Genomic DNA, 19866 nt, shown 5'->3' with positions numbered 1-19866 from the left:
TTGACTTCACCTCTTCCATTATATCCTATTGAGATGGATGGATGCCAACCTCAGAGAACTAAATAGGTATGTTGGCATAAAAAGGTGTTCAAGGTGTTCTGAAAGTTAGTCCTGAGGCTGCCTGCCTAACCTCTGCTAGAAGGATGTTCCATAGCATGGGACCAGCGACACTAATTGCCCGACTTCTAGTTTGAAGCCAGTGGAGCTTCTGAAACATGGGGGACAACTAGCGCTCCTCTGGATGACTGTGGATGTTTGCAAGTGATAGTATTGATGGCCCAGGTCATCTCTCAATTCCAAGGAGCAGGGAAGGAAGCACCATTTTGTGGTTCATCTCAGTTGCCAAAGTGTCTTGGGCCAGCCCTGCCAAGGAGAGGCCAGAGCCTTGGCACCAACACCAGCTTATCTGTGCATTAAACCCCTGCTTATCTGTGCATTAAACTGGATACATAAGTCTCAAAGGGTATGAAACTTGCATTCTCCATCTCTGCAGAAGTCCAAGAAAGCATGTGCCACATTTTTCTGTGTATAACATGACCCCATGTATAAGACGACCCCTATTTTTGGGAGCCCTCAACAGTTGTTGAGCTTCTTTTGTAAGTTCACTGAGCCGTTGAGCAGCTTTTCGACGATCCCCCGCTCTGGCTGACGGAACTGGTGCTGTAATACACCGCATACTGGCACTCACCAAATACTCTTCCGAAGCCGAACCATAAAGAAGGCTGATCGCCGAAGAATTGATGCTTTTGAATTATGGTGCTGGAGGAGACTCTTGAGAGTCCCATGGACTGCAAGAAGATCAAACCTATCCATTCTGAAGGAAATCAGCCCTGAGTGCTCACTGGAAGGACAGATCCTGAAGCTGAGGCTCCAATACTTTGGCCACCTCATGAGAAGAGAAGACTCCCTGGAAAAGACCCTGATGTTGGGAAAGATGGAGGGCACAAGGAGAAAGGGACGACAGAGGACGAGATGGTTGGACAGTGTTCTTGAAGCTACCAGCATGAGTTTGACCAAACTGCGGGAGGCAGTGGAAGACAGAAGTGCCTGGTGTACTCTGGTCCATGGGGTCACGAAGAGTCGGACATGACTAAACGACTAAGCAAAAGCAAAGCCTGGAAGAGCAGATAAGCAGCTTCCTCTCTGACATTTCCCTGCTACCGCCGCAGTACCAGCCGTTGCTTACTTAGCATATTAACCTGTGTATAAGACGACCCTCAATGTATCAGAAAAAATTCAGAAAAAAGGTTGTCTAATACATGGGAAAATAGGGTAATTCAAACCTAACCAGACAGCAGTCTGTCCATGACCAAAGAGCCTATTCCTCCATTCATAGTTAAGAATGTAAGAACAGCCCATCCAATCTAGCATCATAAGAACCTAGGAAGAGCCTGCAGGAACAGGCCAGCATCCTGCTATCTCAGTGGCCACCCAGATGCCTGTGGGAAACCATCAAGCAGGACCCAAGCTCAAGAGCTCTCTCCACTCCTGTGGCTTCTCACAACTGGTCTTCAGAAGCATTGCTGCCTCTGAGCATGGAGGAAGAGCATAGCTACATTATTGTAAAGCATTAGCACTGGCTGTAAAAAGCTTGAGGACTGATAAAATTCGTGGTAAATCTATGCTTCTGTTGTAAACCACAGTGGTACCTCAGAAGTCGAACGGAATCCATTCTGGAAGTCCGTTCGACTTCCAAAATGTTAGGAAAACAAGGTGCAGCTTCTGATTGGCTGCAGGAAGCTCCTATCTTCCTAGCTAACATCATCATCCCTAGCTAACAGGACCAGTGGTCAGGGGGTGATGGGAGTTGTAGTACCAAAACATCTGGAGGGCTGAGTTTGCCTATGCCTGCATTAAAGCAATGAGGAACCACTACTAGATGGAAGAAGGTTTTTCCTTCTTCCTTGGGCTACCTATTTGCCTATGCAAATCCCTTCACATTGCCTCTGCCCTATTTTCTTCTTTTCACCCTTTACTGAGATAGGAATTCATTTGAAGATTAATCCTACAGCAATAGCGAAGGAGCAGAATTTCTTTTACTAAAGGTGGGATTTAGTACTATGCAGGAGGCCTCCTTGTCACTTAGGCATCACTTAAGCTGTCAAAACAGTGCTTATCCCTGTTTCACAATTGTGTAGGTTTAAAGCCACCCACGGCTCACATTTCTCCCCTCTGGCCTTTGCTGGGAAATGATGTTTATTTTAGGGAGGAATCATGCAACCAGTAATCTTTTGTGATTCCTTCCGCTAGAGACATTAAGTATTTGAAGCATTTTACTAACTTGAGCTTAGTGCATGTGTGCACACACACAAGCTCTAAATGACTCCTTTTTGCTCATATTAAAAAAGCACCTCTTGATTTTTTAAAAAAGAAAACGTGACTTCCATTGTAAACAGAATGAAATTTACATTCACAAGCAATTGAGGAGTCTTTCTTCTCCATTCTGAAAGGGAGGGAAGTCAATGTTAAAGCTCATTCCCTACCTTCTTTTGGCTATATATATATATAGAGAGAGAGAGAGAGAGAGAGAGAGAGAGTGTTTTCCAAGAGATGAGCTTGCTAGATCAATGTAAGCCTTTTTGCAGGTCAGCAGGTGAACACCTCTTTTGCATTAGTGTGTTTAGATAGTAGTGATCTAAGCAGTAAGAAGGAGACCGCACAAAACCTTAGATCCATATGTTCAACGATCAATTCTACATTTGAATTTCTGATTCTAGGGTCTTATTAGAATTCTGCCAACAGCCAAAAAAAGCATGTTTCGTTGAAAAACTTTGCTAAACCTGAACTGCTAGATAGCTCGACCATGGTTCTCAGAGAATTCCAATGGAAAAGGAACTTGCTGGTGTTTCTTTATTCATCTCCTGGCCAGAATGGAAATCAATCCAGAAAATGGAATTGGTATTTGTTCAGTCCACAAATAATGCATAATGGTACGCAGTTGTTGGCATCTGTCTGTCTCAGGAGACCATGGGGTGTGTGTGCCTTTGCAGGTGAAGTCCAACCATTGCAGAATTACAGCGACATTATGACATCACAGATCCTTTATATACAAAACCAAGGACAGCTGCCTCAGCCACTAATATTCAATGACTGTGCGGGCAAATGAGGCAAGCATAACATCGCACTGTTATTTTATAGCTGCACTTGGATAGAGTAGGAATAAAATAAGTGTGTGTGTGTGCGCACGCATGCGCGTCTGTCTGTCTGTCTGTCTGTCTGTCTGTCTGTCTCTGTGTGTGCATGCAGGGGCACAACTAATCAAGAGAGGAGCAATGAAAGCTCAACATAAATTGCAGTTCCATTCAGCCATTGAATTAGGCAGGCAGTGTTTTCCAACCAGTCTCATAAATGCAGGGCTGTAAAATTAAGGAGCAGGATCTAATTTTATTGGAGGGGAATTGAAATTAGACATAAAACTGGAAAACACCAGAGGGAATCGCTGCCTCTTAGGAGGCGAGACCTCCCACCTGCCCCAATAAACATAAATCTTTGCCTCTTTCTCCATTTATTTTACTGTCTTGACCAGCAGAATATGGCCTGGCCTGGTAGCTGCTAATTGCTGTGGGACAGGGGCCAACTTCCAGGGATCTGCCAGCGGAAGAGTAAGGGGGCAAAGCCAAAGAATAGGGGCTGGAGGAAAGCATGCTCCAGGATCTGAAGCCTGGGAAGGATCAGGATACTTAGAAGGAGATCTAGAAGGGGAGGGGGCTGCACCAGGCAGCTGCCTTGTGGGAAACGAAGTGTTAAGCCCTGGATGACTGAAGCATATGCCATTCCTGCCCTTTCACTAAGGACTATTCAAACACCATGTGCCTCATCCCAAGTGCTTTTTATTTCCCAAGTGCTTTTTATTTAAGGTCCCCGTCGCCTAACTCGCTGCATCACCAGAGCTGCCACCAGGCCAAGGGAGAGTGCTTGACCTGATGTCTCCTGTACTGTAGCTCCATCCAGGTGATGACCAAGAAAGGTACTGTGGCTCATCAGCACAGCCAATCAAAGCTCCTTCTTCTTTGGCGATCACTCGTAGCCAAGTAAGATTGTCTTCCATAAACACAGTTTTAAAATTGAGTCCGTAAGTGACTGTGGAGGCCAATTCTGGATCCACACGTCCTTCCACAGTGGGGACATAGGTTTCCGGGTGGGAGTTGATCATGGTGAGGGTTTGCCAAACATGACTTCCTCTTGGCATGTTTCTCTTTTTCGTCCTGAGTTTGAGCGTCTTCAAAACCCATGACACCTTTGGTAAAGGCTGTTCTCCAATTGGAGCACTTGCAGGCCAGTGTTTCCCAGTTGTCAGTGTTCATACTACATTTTAAAAAAAGATTTGCCTTGAGAGAGTCTTTGAACCTCTTTTCTTGACCACCAGCATTACACTTCCCATTTTTTAAGTTTGGAATAGAGTAGTTGCTTTGGAAGACGATAATCAAGCATCCATACAACATGACCAATCCAAGCAGCAGAGGTGTGGTTGGTGATATATAACTATGACTCCAGGCTTTGCTCCTTAGTCTGAGCATCTCATACTTCTTGGAGAGCTGCTGAACAGATTCTCCTCTCCTCTCCCCTTCCCTCCTCTCCCCTTCCCTCCTCTCCCCTTCTCTCCTCTCCCCTTCTCTCCCCTCCTCTCCCCTCCCCTCCTCTCCTCTCCTCTCCTCTCCTCTTCTCTTCTCTTCTCTTCTCTTCTCTTCTCTTCTCTTCTCTTCTCTTCTCTTCTCTTCTCTTCTCTTCTCCCTCCCTCCTTCCTCATCTGCCTGCTCTGATCACCAGTCTATCTTGGACCACATTCATCTGGCTCTGCCCCTTTGAATCTCTGCCTTTCTGCTAAAGGACCTGCCCACTTGCCCTTCCTTGCTTCCTTCTAATCACACCTGGGTGAAGTATCTAGAGCAGAGCTTTCCAAACGTTTCATGTTGGCGACACCTTTTTAAGACATGCATCATTTCACAACACAGTAATTCAGTTTTACTAGCAAACTGGAGGTTAAACTAATCCACACCTCCTCTCCACCCCGCAATAATCCTGGGAACTGTAGTTTATCCCTCACAGGACCCTTTAAAAACTACAGTTCCCACGGTTCTCTTTTTCTTGGGGAAGGGGGAGAATTCTGCTTTCAGTGTATGGTGTATGTGCAGCCTCAGTTGGTTAGAGCGTGGTGCTGGTAACAGGAAGGTTGCAGGTTTGATCCCCATATGGGACAGCTGCATATTCCTGCATTGCAAGGGGTGGGGCTAGATGATGCTAATGGTTCCACCCAACCCTACAATTCTATGACTCTTCTACTTCAGCCTAACATACCTCACAATGCTGTTGTACGGATAAAATGGGGTGTGGGGGGAAAGCCATGTATACTGACTTAAAAGCTCCTAGGAGGAAAGGTGGGTTACAAATGCAAGAAAATGAAATGCAAGAAATAAGGACAGAGCATGCTTAGTTTGAGTGGTATCTAGTTCCTAAATCTCTTTATGTTGGGGTGCATCCAGAAAACCCCAGATTATTAATATTTATATGCCTCCCTTCTGAGTGGGTAAAACAGCACACATTAAAAACTTCCCTATACAGGGCTGTCTTCAGATGTCTTCTAAAAGCCAGACAGTGGTTTATTTCCTTGACATCTAACGGGAGGGTATTCCACAGGGCGGGTGCGACTATGGAGAAGGCCCTCTGCCTGGTTCCCTGTCACCTCACTTCTCGCAGTGAGGGAACTGCCAAATCATGCATGATTTTATAATATTATATTCTGGGCCCTCCTCTCCTAACTCCAACTCCTTCACCCCAGACTACTGTCTTCTCTGACAGCTGTATCCTTCAGGGCTCCTAGTCTGTACAAGGAAAGAGGGGGGCCTCTTCCTATCCAAAGAGATTTCCTTCTGTTCCGCTAACACGAGGCTCTGAAGCACTTGTCGCCAACAGAAGGATGCTCTTTCAAGGGCCTGTTTTACAGGCTGAACATGAGCCGGGTCTTGTAGGAACCTCCCTGAAACTTTGAAGTACATAAACGAGGACCACCAAGGAAGGGAGAGGCAGAATCAGACGTGGGCTGCATTAGAGTCATTCCTCTGCTGCGAACGGCAGTCTGTTTAGTTATCTGATGGGAAAGAAGGCCTCTTGGGCAAAGAATTGGGCTAGGTATCACCCTCTGCTTCCACTCAAACCCCCAAATTACGCACTCAGAAAAAGCTAAATTCTACAACCAGTATACATTATGCAGATTTTCTCATGGGGCAGCGTTATGTAGGGCACTCAAGCTCAGGCCCCAGCCGCTGGTAAATTTATTCATTCATCCCTCTGGTTTCTGAGATTTGAACAGATGCATGGCCCACTTGTTTGTAAGCCTAACTTCACAATCAATATGGGGCAGTGACGTGATGTTTTTTAAAAATGCAAATCAAAGCTGGGATGCTCAGGCAAAATTATCTGTGCTCCCACAACACAGAGGCAGACCTGGGCATAAGGCTTGGAGCAGGGGTGCTAACTTGAATATTGGTGGGGGCCAGGTAAGCCCCACCCCACATAATCAATCACAAATTGTGGCACTTGAATGGCAATGCAAATTAGCTTTTTGGGGGGCAACCCCTTCAAATTTTTATTGGGGGTGGCTGAAGGGACATTGGCCCCTAGGAGTCGGCTCCTATGGCTTGGAGAATGTGCAGTGGTAACACTTTGGGCTATCCCAAAAACCTACAATTGCACAGTGCTGACTTGGAAACTGGCACCCCGAGATTCTTGACTTTCTTTAACAAACCAAGTCATGTTCCTAGCCCATAGGGTTTCCAGAAATGTGCTGGGGGGAAAGCAGGCATCATCTGAATATCTGAAGCTGCGTTGTGTTATATCAGACCATTCTCCCATCAAGACCATAGCTGTTAACTTTTCCCTTTTCTTGCGAGGAATCCTATTTAGAATAAGGGAATTTCCCTTAAAAAAAGGGAAACGTTGACAGCTATGATCAAGACCAGCATGATCTACTCTGACTGGCAGTAGCTCTCCTTAATCTCAGGAAGACTCTCCCACCCAGCCCTGTTGGAGACTGAACCCTGCTGGACTGTCTTGTGTGCACAGCATATTTTATGTCGTTGAGCATATCTTCTGTCAATTGACTCCTGGGATTCTCATGGGTCTCCTGAGAGATTGCAAAGAAGTTTTAGGACTCTGCACTCCCCTGCACCACCATGGGAAAAAGCGAAGACGGGGAACTTTAAAGCAGGCTTTATATCCCCTAGGATCAGCGAGAAACCATTTTTAAACAGACGTGGGAAATCACGGCTCATTTCTCCCTGTGAGGAGGGAAACAGTGAAGGCAACATCTGAGTTGGAGGCCTGCTCGTGACCCTCCCCTGCCCCATCTCCTCCTGGAATCCCACAGAATCTCAGCCTTGAAGGATTGCCCTTGTTTCCCTGGCTAGCGCAACACAGCTTAATTTTGCCACTCTGCCATTAACCCACAAAACTCCCTCCTATTTTCCCCCCTTAAGGTTGACAAGCAGCCATAAATCATCAACTCCATCTTGCCCACATTAGAGAAGGGGGGGGGGGAGAATGGAGTCCGTCCCTGTCTCAGCTGAGTTCTCATTGTATACAGAGGCATCTTCATTCAGTGCTGAATTTCCACTCCTCCAGAGAAAGAAAGATTTGGAAAGAAAAAAAGGAAGCTGATCTGCAGCTCTTTCTCCCTTGTGCCTTAGAAGATGGGGGATCCCCAAGGCTGCTGCCCACGATCAAGGCTTGCAGGGCAGCACCACAGTTTTATCCTTAAAGGGTCATTTCCCTCTTCCACACCACTGCACCCCAGTCAGTTCATCCAATTGCACCTGATTAAAGCAATCGAACCTGACTCAATGGACGGCTGGGTGCCGTGCTATTGTAAAAGCGATTTGGTTCCTGAGCTTTTTTGATCCTGTTAAATGAAGGATCAAATTAACCAGGGACAGAACAGTGGCAGGCATCTGTGTACACCGCTTGCATTCTACACCCTTCCAGTGTGCAGCACCTGTGGGTTAGCACATAAGTGCATGTACACAGAGAATAAATTTATTCACACAGCGATCAACCTGCAGAGTGTGCATAAATTCATTCCATTTTCAATGCCATCTGTGCCTGCAAAAGTTTTGGGGCAATGGCACTACTTCATCTCCTCTCAGTGAATATCCTGCAGCTTCCTGCTGAAATCCTGTATTTTTTTTTTATATACCACACATGTTCTGGTTTATTTTGTCACACCGTAGCCCCTCCAGACAGCAGTAGTGTGGTAGCATTGGGGAAGAATCCCAGAAGCAACTTAAGAACAATAAATTTGCCAGTAATGCACTATTGTTGGGTCAAGAATATGGCCACATTCACACCATACATTTAAAGTTCTATAAGCAGACATGACTTACCCCCCAAGAAATGGGAAGCGTAGTTTGTTAAGGCTGCTGAGAATTGTTAGGACACCCCTATTTCTCTCCCATAGCTATAATTCCCAGAGCAGTTTAACTAGCAATCCCTCTCTACAGGAAACTATGGGAATTGTAGCCCTGGGAGGAGTATGAGGGAGGCTGTCAACAACCTGTAGCCCCCTAAATGAACTACAGGTCCCATAATGATTTGGGGGAAGTCATGACTGCTTAAAGTGGTATCATAAGGCTTTAGATATAGTGTGTGAATGTGGCCATATTTTCAGAATGCACTCACTATAGTACACTAGTCTAGAGGGGCCCTGAATGTATCAGGCAAACACATGGAGGAAGACATGCACGTTCACTATTATTCATTTTCAGAAGGTCGCAGACATTGGGTGGTAAGTGGAAGGGAGTGGGAAGTGAAGCTCTGTTGTTTCACATTTGTTATGGTGTGAAGAGCCCTATATACTTTGCATAAGAGACAAAATGAAAGGCAACGAAATCTGAATTCTGCATCAAAATGTATGTGCTCTGAAATTACGAGAATCAATTCAGTGTAGGTTTGTTCACAATAAGAATTCCCTTGACTAAAAGCCAGCTTCCATGATATTTAACCAAACAAACCCCTGTGTTGCAAAGAGAACGTCAGCAATATCCAGGCAACACGATGACCATGTACATATGCAATAGACAATCATTTTATAGAATTCCTTCAAACCATAGCAAGTACAATATGAAATCTTTAAAGTCTCTGAAAATCTTTAAATGAAGCGAGGTACCAGACTTTGCACGATGAAAGACAAGCTGTGAGGCTTTGTGTATTCAGCAAATATGATGTCCAACACTGAACAGTGATTCCGGATATTGAGTACTGCTTTGTAGAATTCTTCGTCAGCATGGTGGGAAGATATAGAATTGCTTCATAAACTGAAAATAATTTTTTTTCATAAACTGAAAATAAAATTTTTAGACGATGACCTTCATTTTCAGTTTATGAAGCAATTCTATATCTTCCCACCACGCTGACGAAGAATTCTACGAAACAGTAGTCAATATCCGGAATCATTGTTCAGTGTTGAGCATCGTATTTGCTGAATACACAAAGCTTCACAGCTTGTCTTTCATCATACAAAGTCTGGTACTTTGCTTCATTTAAAGATTTTCAGAGACTTTGAGACTAAAGATTTCATTTAGCTTCCATGACATGGCTTTGCTTCCCTTTTCTCCCACCACCTGCCCTTGCCACAAAAGTGTGTGCCGGCCCTATCTTTAGGTAGAGTGAAGCGGCTTCCTCGGGTCACTGATTCTGGGAGTTACAAAAGAAGAGCAAACGATTAGTTGTTTAATCAATTGCGTTTTTTGCTGCCAGGCATGGGATGAGGGGTTTGTGAGATTTTCTGTCTCCGGTCTCAACCATCGCTGTCTTGACGATTTCTACAAATTGGAACGCCACAGGGTGGACGCTTGGCTCTGTGGGCCAAAGTTCCAAAGCAACTTACATTCAGCTTTGGCACAGATGAGGCAGGCAGTGGTGCAGTTAAAGAAATTCAGGATCCCAGCAACAGCCACGCTGATGTCAGTGTTGCTGGGATGGAGGTTCAAAGTCGTGAATCTCTGGAACTGGAGCTTGAGGAATTCCTCGGGGGCAACCTTGAAATGGGGAACCTGAAAGGAGGAGAGAAAGGAAAATGTGTATATAAATCATTCGGGAAATACGCACAATGGTGAAGGCTGGTGCATTGGGGTGAATGAGGCCTCATCCTGCCACCTCCCCGGCCGCCTTTTTCTTACACTTAACAGCTAGCTATAACAGCATCAGAAGAGCCTGTTACATTGGACAAAAGCATCCACTGGATTTGCTTTTAAGATACAGAGGTGGTGACAGTGGTGATAAAATGTAGATAAACTGCTCCTTTCTGAAAAACTCTCCTCCAAGTGGTGAATGCATTTTCCAAAAGGAAAATTAAATGGTAATAAAGTGCAAGGGTCCCAAATAATAAGAACATAAAAGATGCTGCCAATGGCTAGTAACCTATTCCCACAGTGGGCAGCCAAATGCCTGTGGGACATCCACAAACAGGACCCAAGAACACTCTCCCCTCCTGTGGCTTCCCGCAACTGGGGTTCAGAAGCATTACTGACCAGTAGCATAGCGTGGTTTGCTGGCACCTGGGGTGGAGGGTGAATGGAGCCTGCCACACCAGCCCAGCTCTCGCCACTGAGGCTCGCAAAGTGACTCGGGGCTGGCAGGGTGGCTTGAGAAGCGAGGGCGGGATCAAAGGGCACATGGCTGTTGCATCCTCCTCACGCTACCCTGCCAGTCCTGCACTGCTTTGCAATGCTAGAATTTGGTCTGCATGATTCTCCTGGAGAATCATTCAGATCAGATCCCAGACTTGCAAAGCGGTGCAGGACTGGCAGGGCGGCGTGAGCAGTGTCCCCCAAAGGCGCCTTGGGCCATCACCCCAGCAGTTCACCCTCCCTGCAATGCCCCCTGTTACTTCCTCTGAGCATGGAGGCAGTGTTGCCATCCTGGCTAGTATCCATTGATAGAATTCTCTTCCATGCATTTGTCCAGTCCTCTTTTAAAGCAGTCTGAGCTGGTGACCATCAGAGCCTCCTGTGAGAGCAAGTGCCATAGTTTAACAATGCACTGTGTGCCCTCAATCTTCCAAGCTTTGCTGTATAACAGGCATAGGCAAACTCGGCCCTCTAGATGTTTTGGGACTACAACTCCCATCATCCCTAGCTAACAGGACCAGGGGTCAGGGATGGTGGGGATTATAGTCTCAAAACATCTGGAGGGCCAAGTTTGCCTATGCCTGCTGTATAAGCATGATTTGGCCACCCAGCTGGCTACCCAGTCAAGGGGGTGGCACTGTCTGTTACGCTCCTCCTCCTCCTTTTTTTTTTTTAAAGTGATTTTTATTTGCGGGTTTGTTTGTTTTTTTACATACAGTTCAAAATGAATAAGGAAAAATTAAAAGGGAAAAAAATGAAAACAAACCGACAACCAAACAAGGACACAACAAAAGTTACCTAGGGACTTTCCTTCCTCTCCTTCTCTTGTGTCCTTTCTTTTCTCTCTCTTCTGCATATTATAAGTTACCAAGTTTTATTAATTTTCTCTTACTTCCTCTTATACTGCTGAACTTATTCAGGTCCTGCTAATCTGTTCACTTGTTTATACGGATTTTTAAAATACTCCACAAACATTTTCCAATCCTTTTTATATTCTTGATCGTCTTGTTCTCTTATCTTACTAGTCAGACCTGCTAACTCCGCATATTACAACAACTTAAAGTGCCGTTCCTCTTTGGTTGGTACTACTTCTGTTTCCCATTTTTGTGCAAGAAGTCCATATATATATATATATATATATATAGAGAGAGAGAGAGAGAGAGAGAGAGAGAGAGAGACTTCTGTTTTTACTATTGCCAGAAGGAAAGCTTCTGGTTTCTTGGGAGATGTTCGCTTAAGTTTTTTTTTGTTTTTTGTTTTTTGGTTCATTATAGATCATTTCCCAGAATTTCTTAATTACTTTACACAACCACCACATGTGGTGGTCCTCCTCCTCCTTCGTCCCAGTGTTTCCCCTTGCAGAACTCAGCCAGGAGGAGGATGGGGACACAACTAGAATTAGCTGGCTCTGCCTGCCATTGGCTCTGGCTCTGCCTACTGTTGTCCACCTTGCCTTCCCAACAGGCCCCAGCCAAAACTGATTTAAATCACTTCACTTCCCCAGACATAAATTACATGAGTTTTCTCAACCGCCCACCTTTAGATAAGAGGTTGACAAGGCATAATATGTTGGAGTGGTTGATCTAAAAATTGCAGGACTTCCTCATTGCAGGATTTTCTGTGACTGGTTGCAAAACTTTCAGAACTGCACCCCCATTATTAGTCTCTAAGAAGGATTAAAAGCAACGCAGCCAGTCATTTGAGTCTGCACTCCTGTTGCATTTGCAGAAACAAATCTGCTACCACAAGACTCGTTCTCCAGAGGGACCAGAGCCATGAGTCCTAATAATAGCTCATTTGCCATTAATAAATCAAAGGGGAGTTTGGCAGCCTCCCAGGGAACCTCACTGACACCAGGCTCTGAGCAAGGGGAACTGAGTGGTTTCTTCAAAGCATTATTTCCTATACTCATCTTGGGGACCTGGTGTCAGGGGACCACCTCAGGTACAGAAGATCCAAGAGGATGATATGGTTCAGAGCGCTTGTGAGATGCAAGGGGAAAACAGAGAAATGTGCTTGCTTTTTTTTTTTTTTTTTTTTGCAAAGCAAATGATTTGGAAGAAGCATAAAACGAGGCAAAGGGAAACATCTGGTTATGCCACATTAGGGGAAATGTCAAGTCCTCTTTGCTTCCATTACCAGGGCTTCCGGAAGCTATTGCCCTGTGCCTGCAATCACACACCTCTTGGGGGAAGGCTGTTAACCAGCTGCGGTGGCTGTTTTATTGGAGGCATAAGCAGTTTGGTTGGTAATAGAAAAGTTAAAGAGCAATAAGCTGCTATCCACCTCAATTTCACTCCACGGCCCTCAGCCCGGGGTTGATTAAGAGGGAGAAAGGCAGGCTGTGTGCCTCCAGGCAGCTTCTCTTAACTAAAGCAGACGGGGCGCCCACAGGATGAGGATGGGCTTGTTGATCATTCAGCAGTGCCAGATGGAATCCGAGCCTCGCAGCCAAACACCGTCAACTGGATGAAGGGATCGGTATGGAGGGAAAGACTCGGGATCAAACTCTTGGCTCAGCTGGGAACCTTGGATGACCTTGGGCTGTTCTTTCTGCACATCTCTCTGCTTCAGCTTTGAACCTGTACAGCAACTCTCCTCTCTTCTGCTTTGTTGATATATGAGTGTAGCACATTGCTTTACACTTGGGCCATGCGTTCATCTGGTTCAGTACTGTCTACACAGACTATCAGCAGCTCTTCAGAGTTTCTGGCAGTACCCAGAAATGCCAAAGACTGAACCTGGAGTCTTCTGCATGCAGAACAGATGCTCTGCGGCCGAGCTATAGCCCTTACCCTATGGATACGGAACATTTATTAGGTACCGCTCTAGCTCCAGAAATATTTCTGCAAGGTGTGCAGTCCAGGATATGTGTGTGTTACACAGGCACAGAAAGGGAAAAGAAATTGTAAACAGTGAGGTCAACTGGTCATCAAATGTAAAATGTACAGTCTGCAAAAATTCTGCTGAAGCTTGGGTATAAAAAAAACCAAGCAGAGTGGTCGTTCATAACAACAGTTTTGGGTGAAATCCACACTCAACCTAGATTTGCTCTGCTATTTAACACTTATACTTGGATGGGTAAAACCTTGTGGCTATTCAACCGAAACAGGTGCAACCTATCTTCTTGATAGGAAGTTTGTTTTTGTATTTTAAAGTGGGATGAAGCCCTTCATCCTCTCCCCATGTGAAAATATGTCCATTTCTTGAGATTTTTTTCCTTCTTTTTCAGAATACACAACAGAAAAAATGCAGGGCAACAATGCTATTGGGTAGCAGTCAAACCAATAATTTTCAGCTGGGTGCCAGAGGTTTGCTGCCTTCCCACTCCAACTCTCTTCCACTCCTGACTCTTTGAGGCCATTCTGCTTCCATCTCAGGTAGGGGCCTGTCCCAGCTTCAGCACATTGTGGCACACTGTCTCCTGCCAGGCACCTCTGGGTCCTAGAACCTGAACCATTCTGCTCATTCCTCTTTGATGCATCCCTGCCCTCTGCCCCGCACTGGGAGAGATTTCCTTGGCACTAGAAGCAGAGGTATTTCCCTGTGAAATACTGCCCTCCACTCATGGAAGAAAGTCTCCAACCATGCAACCCTGCAGTCGGCACAGGTCAGTACGGCACCATTTTGTGTGTCTGGATTGTGTGGGATCACCAGCACAGAAACATGGTGCCCAAACTCCCCAATCTGAGCTGCACCTGGATATACCCACTTTACTATGACAGAAATACTGTGGGCGTGTCCACACTTTTGCTTGACCCGCATTTTGATTGTATTGTGTATCAATTAATTCCCATGGATCAAAGAGCTTTTATTGTTGCTCCGCAGTTGCACCTTGCAATACTCCAATCTTACCCGCTGAATTGGATCTTACAAGATGCGCGGAAATTTCGAGGAGGGATTTTGCTTCAAGTCAGGGTGTAAGGTCAGATTTTTGCAAGGCATGGCTGTGGAAGAAGGAGAAAAGCTCTCGGGCCTGGGAGAATTAATCGGTACACAAAACAATCAAAATATGTGGTGAGGGAAAGTGTGGATGAGCCCTGAGAATGCTTGAAGAAATGAAAAATGGCCAAGCTCAATGGACTGAGATGAAGTAAATGAGGATGAATATAAAGAGGAGTTCCTAATGGCAGCGCTTTGACACTGAAGAATGCTCTCAATCTGAACTGGGGCAAGCCAGCAAACACACAGTGTGCAACAGAAATAGATACAGGCAGAGAAAGAAGAGAGAAAGCAGTGGTGAGTGAGCAGCAGGGATGACCCTTTCTAGCATTTTGGCAACAACAGGTGGGAGGGCAGCCAAGTGACAATGGGGAATGCAGGTTGTCTGGGCTGAACAGGCTGCCCACAGTGGGTGTTCAGTGCAGCAGAATCATCACACAGGCCTTTGAATGAGAAGCATCTCCATAATTTATCTAAAGTCACCTGCAGAGGATTATTTGGGCTATTTTGCTATATGGTACTGCAGACGTTCTACGTGGAAAGGGGATGGCTTTGTTCTCAGCGAGCCCAATCAAGCCCTGTTGGATTAAAGAATATCTACAGTAATCTGGGGCGCAGTTGAGGGGAGGGAAAAGTTGTCCCAAGCCGCCAGAAGCTCAGCGTCCAGAGAAAGGGAAGTTGGAAGGGCATCATGACACTGTCACATTGTGTCACGTGTCTCCAGTGGCATAGCATGGGGGCGGGGGGAGCATTGCCCCAGGACTAGGAGCGCAATCTGGAGGGGGGCATACCAGGTGCTCCCTGCATCGTGCCTTACCTGGCTCCAGCAGTGAAGAGCACCCTCTGCACCCACCCCTGCCCAGTGTGTGAGCACCCACCCAGCAGTGTGGGCAGTGATAGCTGGGCAAACGTGCTCCACCCTGCCTTCCGCCCCGGGTGTCAGCAAAACACGCTATGCCCCTGTGTGTCTCTGCTCAGAGACAACAGTGCACCCACTGCAGTTGCCAACAAGGGAGTGTTTCTTGCCCTTCTAATCTTTCATTTCATGGTGTTTCCTCAAAGCAAACTATCCAGAGATGCATATAATTTAACAGGGATTATGAAGTGCCAGGTATGTAGCAGAGCATAATCGTAAGAAATACGCATATAATGTAACAGAGAAGGAATAAAGCACTACAGTTTTTAAGACTTCAGAGATGCTATCACAGATTTCAGCAGACACAAAGAAAATCATTAAACATTTAAACCTTAATGTATTTCTAATTTCAACAGCTTCTTTTTTTTAAAACAAAACAAAACACAACTCTCTCACTCAAATAAATTGCTGTGAAACCTTTCACATCAACCATTTAGGAAGCATTGAGGAGATTTGCCCCTCCGTCCTATCAAAGTCTAGATGTTTTTTTCAAATGGCTGTCTTGAGAGAGACAGCAAATTGACGTAATCCCATGGTCTCAATGGAACTGAAAATCAGCTTCCTTTGCAATGGGTGCCAAATTCTTTTAAAGCTCCAAACTACAGGCTGATCTCATAAGTTCTGACCTTCTGAAAGTCCCTTTATTGAACCAAAGATATGGCAGATTCTGCAAATTAGCTGCTGTGCTGTTGGAAATGGATTAGGAAACATGGTTCTGGGTCATCAGACCATTGGAGCTCTTAGCCCAGAAGTGCCAACTAGGGCAAGAAAGTTTTTAGCTCTACTGCCTTAGACCCCTTTTTAACTGAAGGTGTCAGAGACTCAACCAGGAAAGTACACTCCCACTAACCAATGTTCCAGCTCAAAATTTGCTCTGTGGGGCATGATTGGTGCAAAGTTTCAAGAACAGAGGACTAAATAACCTCCAGATATGGTTGACATCTCTTGCCTTGTTTCTTTATAGGCCCATTATAATGACAGATATTAAAGGGCATCGAAAGGTGATAGGTGCACCTGGGTAAGGATAACATGGAGAATAGGTAGAGGCATTGCCAGCCCACACATGAGGCAAGGTGAGGCGGCTGCCTCAGGTGGCAAGATGCATAGGGGCAGTAGATCCAAATGTATATATTTATCCCCGCCCCCCTTTTCCTGATGTGGATCTTTCTTCCCTGATGTGTGTGGGTGCCATTTTGTGGTTCACCTCAGGTGCCAACATGTCTTGGGCCGACCCTGATGAAAGGAAACTGAGGATGTTTTTTGAAAATAGACACTGAAGCAGATATGAATTTTAACAAAGTGACTTGAAAGAAAATACCCCCGTGAGCAGAGATGGGGAAGACTTCAAGCATGTTTTTTGGTCACCCTCATGAAGGTGTGATGCAAGGTTCATGTTATCCCCCCTCCCCCACCCCGCTGCCCACCTATTCCTTTCCAAATACAGCTCAAAGTGTTGTTTTTAATCTATAAAGCCCTGAACAGTTTGGGTCCAGGTCACCCAAAGGATGACTTTTGTTCACATACCCCTGCCTGAGAATCAAGATCTTCTACAAGGCACCCATCTTGCTGTCCTCTCAGGTATTTGTAGGGTTGCCAAACATGACAGCAACTTTTCTGTATTGACCCCTGGGCTTCTGGCACTGCCACCTGCAGGAAATTTGTATGGCTCCCTCACTGTTTTTTTTTTTTTTTTTTTTTTTTAAAAAAAAACCAGGCTTTTGAGCTCTCCTAGGTATTTTGGATGCCATGCTGCATTTTATATGGGCTCTTTTTAATTGATTCAGTTCTGATCTTCTTAAGGAAGAAGGGTGAGACAAAAATGATTTTGTTTAATTATTTGTATTTATGGCACTGTACATACCATCCATTTATAAAAGACACGGCTTCCCTCAAAGAATCCTGGGAACTGTAACTCTGTGGAGTTAAACTACATTCCCCAAGATTCTCTGCGGGATATCATGTACTTTAAATATATGGTTTGGGCACAACCACAGTAAAGGACAGTAACTTGCTTTTTAGAAGCACAGAAGCCGGAAAGTGAATTCTGTGGCCATGTTTTGTATTTTTTACACGCCTCTCTGGCATCTACAGGGATGCCAGTGGCGCTGTGGGTTAAACCACAGAGCCTAGGACTTGCCGATCAGAAGGTCAGCGGTTCGAATCCCCGCGACGGGGTAAGCTCCCGTTGTTTGGTCCCTGCTCCTGCCAACCTAGCAGTTCGAAAGCACGTCAAAGTGCAAGTAGATAAATAGGTACCGCTCCGGCAGGAAGGTAAACGGCGTTTCCGTGCGCTGCTCTGGGTCTCCAGAAGTGGCTTAGTTATGCTGGCCACATGACCCGGAAGCTGTACGCCAGCTCCCTCGGCCAATAAAGTGAGATGAGCGCTGCAACCCCAGAGTCGGTCATGACTGGACCTAATGGTCAGGGGTCCCTTTACCTTTACCTGGCATCTACACTGCCCTTGCTGGAGGCTAGGCAGAACTGCATCCATTACACAACTTAAAAACTTTGGAGAAAGGCTGGGCTACAGAAAGTTCTCACACCTCCTGACTCATGCAACTTGAAGGCAGCGAATTACTGCAATTTATTTGTGAACGCCTCTTATTGACTTGTTGACTTTCCATCACTCCCAAAGCCTTGTGGCAAGGGACACGTTTCAGAGTCCACTAAATGGCAGAGAGATGCGACTAGGAGTTAAGCGGGTGAATTATGAGAGCTCCGTTCTGTTCCCTAGGAATGGGGATTGGTCAGCACAGGGAGCATGGGGCTTATCCAACATTAAATCAAGTGCACCGGTTAGAAACCTACCATGAGGATTTTGTATTAGATGTAAGACTCCAAAAAAGAGAGGAATGGAGTACTGAGGATGGAAGGAGAGGGAGGTGTAGTCGCATAAGCGCTAACATAATTGCCAGGAGATCAGACATGGATTTATTTCTGCCATGCACTAAAAACCAGCATCTGGGGACCAGCTTTTTGTGAACTTTTCCACCAGTGACAAAAATCCCCCTTCAAGGCCATCTTTGGATGATCACATCAAAAAGGGGGGGTGAATATGTGTTAATCTGCAAAGCCAGTTTGGAGTGAAGAATCAGAATGGGTCAATTCTGCCTGGTACTGTGCAAATTATCTGGCAGTGGCTTTCCAAGTTCTCAGGCAGAGAGGTCCCCCCTCCCTCCCTGGCTATCTGACCCTTCAGAGCAGCGTCCTTCTACCTTGGGTCCCCAGATGGCTTTGCCAAATGTCAGGGATCTTAGAATTCGTAGCATGACAGCACCTAGGGACCCAGGGTTAAAGAACGATGCTTGAGAGAGAGTGCTGTAGATTACTGTAGATAACAAATATTGATCCCGAGAACTCCTGCATGCGAAATAAGTGTGCTACCACTGAGCTGTGACCTGTCCCTTAATCTCCAGTTGCTTGGCTGCATGAAGGCACTGCAAGCCTCTGTTCATAAGCTGCAGTACTGAGAGCAAGATTGACACCACTCACCTCTTTCTCTCCGCAGATATTGCTGATGATGGAGCTGGAAGCAGGACTTGAAGATGGTCCCAGAACACCAACCACCCCTTTTGGAAGGATCTGGCACACTGGGGAAAGTCAGCCAGAGAGAGAGAGAGAGAGAGAGAGAGAGAGAGAGAGAGAGAGAGAGAGAGAAAAGAAAGAGTTACTGGTAACCTCAAGTGAACAGAGCAGATCAGGCTGCAGGTCATTGGCCTGAGGACATCTAGTGAGATTCATGGCTGAATAGCAATCTGAACCTGGCTCTCCCTGTTCCAACATCACTATGCCACATGGATGCTTGTTCTGTTGAGCTATTATGAACACATTCAGGAAAGGTGTTTCTCTACAAGGGAGCATTCGCAGATGCAAACGCCTTCCCCATCTGCAGCCCTGTGATAAGTGAAAAGAAAGATAAACTGTGATGGAAAGGACAATGTGAGCAGACTGTAGCAAAATGGGCATTCAGATGCACCTAACATACTGTACTTTTCAGCGGTGGCTCCCCACTTGTGGAATGCTGTCCCTAATGAGGCTCACTTGGCACCCTTGTTACATATCTTTAGGCCCCAGGCGAACCCCCTCTTCTTTCATAAGGCCTTTGGCTTTTAGCTATTTATGACTTTTTTTGCATGGATGGATGTTCTCTCTCTCTCTCTCTCTCTCTCTCTCTCTCTCTCACACACACACACACACACACACACACACTGTCTGTTACACTTTTGTAATGCTGTTTTTAATGTATGTATTTGTTTTTTGCTTAAGTTATGGTGAATCACAAATTTAGTGCTATTTCCCCCCTAACAAACATGTATTTATGTACAGTTTTGACCAATGTGCACAATTTTACAAGCAATTTCCCCCAACAAATGCAGTTTTGTAAACACT

General features: G+C 45.6%; 1 protein-coding gene across 4 annotated transcripts in view; it reads right to left on the bottom strand.

Annotated features, from left to right (window-relative positions):
- The window catches only part of GRIK4 (glutamate ionotropic receptor kainate type subunit 4), a 470359-nt gene that overhangs the window by 144762 nt on the left and 305731 nt on the right, over window positions 1-19866 (bottom strand). For all 4 annotated transcript variants that reach the window (XM_081843083.1, XM_081843085.1, XM_081843086.1 and 1 more), the window contains exons 4-5: window positions 18970-19067; window positions 9878-10043 (exon numbers count right to left, since the gene is read on the bottom strand). In XM_081843083.1, the coding sequence (XP_081699209.1) occupies window positions 9878-10043; window positions 18970-19067 (264 nt within the window). The remainder of the gene's footprint in view (window positions 1-9877; window positions 10044-18969; window positions 19068-19866) is intronic.

Source organism: Podarcis erhardii (genome assembly GCF_964252035.2).
Source record: "Podarcis erhardii genome assembly, chromosome: 16".
Lineage (NCBI taxonomy): Eukaryota > Metazoa > Chordata > Lepidosauria > Squamata > Lacertidae > Podarcis > Podarcis erhardii.
This window is presented reverse-complemented; position numbering and strand designations above follow the sequence as displayed.